The sequence below is a fragment of the Micropterus salmoides genome, unplaced genomic scaffold (assembly GCF_014851395.1).
Source record: "Micropterus salmoides isolate LMB-PRFRI ecotype aquatic unplaced genomic scaffold, ASM1485139v1 Ms_hic_scaffold_917, whole genome shotgun sequence".
In the NCBI taxonomy this organism is placed as follows: Eukaryota; Metazoa; Chordata; class Actinopteri; order Centrarchiformes; family Centrarchidae; genus Micropterus; species Micropterus salmoides.
Genome location: NW_024044701.1, coordinates 23,981 through 29,833, shown reverse-complemented (window position 1 = coordinate 29,833; position 5,853 = coordinate 23,981). Strand labels below are relative to the sequence as shown.

The following is a 5,853-nucleotide window of genomic DNA, read 5'->3' as shown; positions in this document are numbered from 1 at the left end:
TTAACACTAATAAAGAGTCTCAGTTTGCATCAGTTACTGCCACTTGCTACTCAATAGATCCTAAAATAAAAGATGTATGTCTTTGAAGATCAGTTTTAAAGAGAGGAAAAGTTAACTTAACTTTAAATTAACTTAACCAGCATAAATCAGTATCAGACATCACAGCTTGTACAGAGGTTAGGGGAATTACCTATTTGAATGATTTTCAAAATAGTTGAACATGACAAAAATAATTAAAATGAAATAAGATATTTATAAATAACCGATACATAAGTAAAAACTGATTTGATTGCTTGGATGTGTGATTTCCATGTGCTTCAGACACACTTGACCTATTTCAAACTGACTGTGTGTTGAGGAATTTGCCTTACATTTAAAATAAATATGTTTTGTGGAAAGATCTCAGCCACTTCCAAATGATTTCCAGTCAAATAGAAAAATAAATATTGTTTTCAATTCAGCCAAAAACCTTTAACTATGTAAAACCACAGCATTAGTAATAGACCTTGTAGTGCAATATTTCCAAAATCTAATGTGCAATATTCTCTAATCTCTGTCCAGTACTGCAGTTTTTAAGGATTTTTAATACATTCCAGTGCCACAGTATTGGTACTTATTATTATTAGTAGTAGTAGTAGTAGTAGTACTATTTCATCACTACCAGTTCATTAACACAATTATCATCACTCTTCTGTCATATAGTGTAAAAGAATACATTTTGCACACTGTGATTTATATTTTAAATGTAAAAGATACTGTGTGCTTCCTTATTTCTATTACCAACTTTCTATTAGTTTTTCTTTTTTATACTTTGATGTGCAATGTGAGACAAGAATTTCCCCCAATAAAGTATTTCTGATTCTGAAAATAAAAGTAAATTATTAGTACAGTGATTCTCTATACTAATATATCTCTAACTATACATATGACATCTGCAAGGGCTCCAAGAAATTGTGATATAAAATGATAGAGGCCTAATGAGTTCAAATTTGGTGAACGATTGATTTACAGTGGCAGTCTTGAGGTACCTGCTTTGTGCTGCTGTCTCTTTAATTGGATTGTAGGCTGTAACCTAACCATCACTGAGCTGAGCTGATTGGTCAGAACTAAAGGAAGTGAGGTGCTCTTCCTGTGTTATTATCTATACACTAATCTTCTAATATAGCCAGTTAGTAAACGTCAACTTAAATGTTTAAAGGCTTTGCCTGAATCGAGTAATATACAACGGTACGACTTTTCTTTAGAGCAGAGCAAAGCTGAATGACACTGACAGCTGCGTAGCTACAAGAAAACTGCAGGAACCTTATGCATGAGCCACAGTGCTAGCACCGCTGCTAGGCTAATGCTGCCGTAGGTGTAGCTAAGCTATGATGCTAAACGTTAGATGATAGATAGATGAGCATAATGGAGAAGATGGCCTGTTGTGTTGTTGTTGTTGTTTTATATTGCTTACATTGCCTTGTGTGTAGCTATCTTTGCCTTCCAATGCATTCACCTTAATAACGTGTTCCTCTGCTCCACAGCACACTGAAGAGAAGAGCTCCTAATGGTGACTAACGTTGCATGAAGATGAAATCTGCCAAGAAGAAGTCTTTGCGAAACAAAGCAAGAGAGAGGAAACAACAGGATGTGGTCGTAGTTAAAACTGAATCTGAGTTAGAGGAAGACTCTCGGGACGTGTACACTAATGGAGATGGTCTCGTAGTTAAAACTGAATCTGGGTTAGAGGAAGACACTCTGGGGTTTACACTAATGGAGATGGTTTAATAATTAAAACTGAATCTGAGTTAGAGGAAGATTCTCAGGAAGTTAACGCCAGTGGAGATGGCCTTAACATACAAATCAAGGAGGAACCACATTCACAGGAGATCGGTGAGGAGCAGCAGCACAATGGAGACTCATCAAGCTGCTCCGACACTAAGCCAGACACTGTAGCATCCTGGTCAGGTGTTCACCACCATCAGGCACTCGTAAAGGACGAGTGTGACTCTGACCATCAGCCACACAATGAATTCACTGAAACTGCTGTGAAGGAGGAGTCAGAGTCGTGGATTAAAGAGGAGAGAGATGGCGAAGAGGAGGCAGAGGAGGGAGAGGGAATCTGCACAGGTAGTAGCCAGTAGTTTATGAAAAACACGTAATCCCTGGGTATTAAATAGCAAGAGCTGTGCACTAATACATTCAGGGTATCAGATGTAGCCAATTTTCAGCTTTAAATAGCATATTGTTTAGACATTTTGGGATTGAACTGCAATGTCAGTGTTTGAAACACATTTGCTTTTTCGAGCGGCATTTGTATTTACCTTCTTACATAAATGCATGTCAGTGTCAGACGATTGGGTGGGAATAATTTGTCTATCATAGCCTTAAAAAAGTGCATTTCTAATATCTACAAAAGCATTTCCTTGTTTCTCGTAACTTTAAATAATTAAACAAGTATATGTTTGACTGTCTGTATTATAGGGAAGTGGAAATCATACATTATTACTTTGTTAATGCGTTGCTTTCTGTGTGTGTCTTCTCTCCTACTTAGAGTCACCATCTGAATTTTTTCCATGTCCTCACTGCAATGTGTCCTTTACTGACTTGGAGTTCTTGGAGAAGCATGTCAAGTGGGTGCATCAGAAACAGTATCTTGCGAATCTAAAAAAGTGCCTCTCAGGCCACACACTAAACCTCATCCCCAAACACACCTGCGCTGTCTGCAACACTACTTTTAACTCTAAAGTACACCTTAGGGTCCATGTACGTGAAGCCCACCCTTCTGCCCCTCCCCGCCGTCTCCACCCCTGTCCAACCTGTGCACGCAGCTTCCAGTACCTGAAGAATCTGAAGAATCATTGTCAGCGGTGGCACAACATGTCTGTGGTTACCAGAGGAGGGCATCTCAGCTGCGCTCTGTGTGGGAAGAGTTTCAAAGCTACCTGGGGTCAAGGGCCGCATTTATGTCATGAACCAGATAACACAGAACCTGAGGATAAGCCAATCTGTCTGGACACTGGCGTGCAGTGCCCAGAATGTGGCAAGAAGCTATGCACGCCTCAAAGCCTGGAGGATCACATGCGCACCCACACAGGTGACCGGCCATTTGTCTGCAAGGATTGCGGCAGGAGGTTCGTGGAGCGCAGCGGTTGGCGGCAACACATGAAAATACATACCGGCGAGAAGCCGCACAAATGTCAGGTGTGTGGGAAGGCCTTTTTAAGATCACACCACCTGAAGTACCATTTAACCACACACTCCAGCAAGAAGGAATATTCTTGCCCTGAATGTGGAAAGGAGTTTGGATTCAAGTCAAGTCTGGATCTCCATCTGAGGACACATTCCAGTGACAAACCCTTCCACTGCAATGTGTGCGGGAAGAACTTTAACACTCGGAGAAACCTGAGGGTTCACTCCAAACTGCACACCAATGAGAAAGCTCACCAGTGCGGAGACTGTGGGCTGAAGATCGGAGATCTCGGGGCTTTGAAAATTCACCTGCGGACACACACCGGAGAAAGGCCTTACCACTGCACAGTCTGTGGCAACAGGTTCATACGCCTTGCACATCTGCGAAACCACCAACGCACCCACACTGGTGAGAGACCCTACAAATGCACTGAATGTGAGAAGAGTTTCACTCAGTCTGGCGACCTGGTGAAGCATAAGAGGATACACTCAGGGGAAAAGCCCTTTGAATGCCCAGACTGCCACCGCCGTTACACCTCCTCTGGTGATCTGGGCAAGCACAGGAGGAGTCACACAAACCTGCGTCCCTACACATGTCAAGAATGTGGAAAAAGCTTTCGCTTGTCAGGCCATTTGAAAACTCACATGTTAACTCACACAGGGGAGAAGCCATATTCCTGCCCCAACTGTCTCCGCAGGTTTGCTCGCTCTCACCATCTTTCTGGGCACGTGGCTAAATGTCGCTGAGTGCTCTTGAGAGGACTGTAAATAAGTTATGCTGATTTAATGTAGTAACTTTCTAGCTGAATACGGTCTACTGCTAGATTTTTTTTAATGAATGTGTTAGTCAAGTCAAAACTAGTAACTATATAATTATTTATATTAACTTTCTGTAACCCTTTTGACTCAGATGACTGTTTTAATTTATTATGAAATGTGAATTGAACACATGAATCATATTTGTTATTGCATGGAAGTTTTTACAGTACTGTCCCAGGCCCTGTTCTGAATTTTCCAGGGTAGGTCTAAAGTGGTTTCACAAGACACTATTACAGTGGAGGCTTGAGGACATGATATGAGGCAGTTTTGTGGGATATGCAGGTTATGGATTGCTTTTATTTGCTCCAAAGATCATGTATTATTTGTAAAAAAAAATTAATAAATTATTTGTTGAATGCATGAACACTGTGTGTGATGCTACTGTGTAACAAAGTCACTTGGAGAGGCCACATTATTTGAAACATTTGTGCAAAGATGTTGCATGCCTCACAATAAGGATGGTTGTAGTTCATCAGAAAGTAAAAGCTGGAGAATTGTATATATAGCATATAGTTAAGAATGGGTAAATAAGGAATTCATTTATAAAGCATTGTTCATACATTAATACACAGTTATAAATGTTTTATTCTTTATTATCTACACACTATAAAGCAGTTAAGTATTAGTCCATTTTTATTCATCATTTATAAACCATTGTTCTTACGTTAATACACATTAGCAAGTCATTTACAAACAGTTATACATGTTGTATTCTTTATTAATAAGCTCATCTATAATGTGCCTAATAATTATATTTTCATACTTTATACATGATCGGTTCACTATTTATATATGAAGTATCATTTTAATGACAAACCATTTATATATGAGTTGTTAATGGTTCATAAGATCATTTGGAAAGTTTCAAAAAAATTATGACGTAGGTAAACTGCCTGTTTTTTGATACTTTCCCGAGAAAGAATATAAACAATCTCAGCATAACTCCTAAATCAACCAGTGGCAAAGCCCAAAGGATGCTACTGAGACTTTACTGGGTATAAGCCTCACCGTTACAGGCCTAGTACCGTTTCTCTGAGACAGATCATCTATCACTACCAGCTCATCAATGATGTGCTTAATGATTGTATTTGATAAAAAGTGTTATTCCCATGAAAAACCATATATGCCGGTATGCGCCTATGGTTCATATGGTGATGTAGAACATTTAAGGAAATTATTAATAAGTATGGTCTCTCTAATGTAAGGACTATTTAGGCCATACAAAACATTACAAATGAGATTGAAGAAAGTCTCAGTTAGGCTTCTTCAGTCTCAGCTTTATTACGGCCTGGATTAACACCTCAACACCCTCTTAGAGCCGTTTTTGGACGTCTTGGCGGTCAAGTTAGCAATAAGAAATATGTAACTTCCGGTCAAGCTAGCAACAATAAATACGCAACGTCCGGTTACGCCTTCAAAATAAAACTATTGAATAACGTTTTGAAACAGAACATTAGTTGCGTTCCATACGAAAAAAACTCAATACTGACTTTGTGTTTAATACAGGAAAACAATGAAAGTATGGTTTCTGGTCAAGCCGCCCTTCTCAACCATGTCTCCTCCTTACCATACTGTAGCCCACATACAAAATATGGGCCTTAAAGCAGCGCTATTTTGACCCTTGACGCATCCAGTAGTCTCTGCCGTGTGCGCTCACTTTAGCGCCAGACCGAGGAAGAACAGAGAGAAGCGTGAAAAACGAGATCACGCGGCAGCGCCATCTAGTGGCGTGGTGGTGGTAATACACAGCAACACAAAGGAGGTTAACCCTGTCTGCTAGCTGTAGGGTGACATGCATATAATCAATAACTTAGGTTTAGGCACACACTCTGTGGTGATTGTGGTAAGGATAATTGGTTTCGG

The 5,853-nt window shown here is 39.9% G+C and overlaps 1 protein-coding gene across 1 annotated transcript; it reads left to right on the top strand.

Annotated features, from left to right (window-relative positions):
• Positions 1-1,627: 1,627 nt before the first annotated feature.
• LOC119896312 (gastrula zinc finger protein XlCGF57.1-like) lies at positions 1,628-4,354 on the top strand. The gene is made up of 3 exons (XM_038709756.1): positions 1,628-1,635; positions 1,727-2,109; positions 2,534-4,354. Exons 1-3 carry the CDS (start codon positions 1,628-1,630, stop codon positions 3,916-3,918), a joined length of 1,776 nt encoding a protein of 591 aa, XP_038565684.1. The 3' UTR covers positions 3,919-4,354.
• The last annotated feature ends 1,499 nt before the right edge of the window (positions 4,355-5,853 follow it).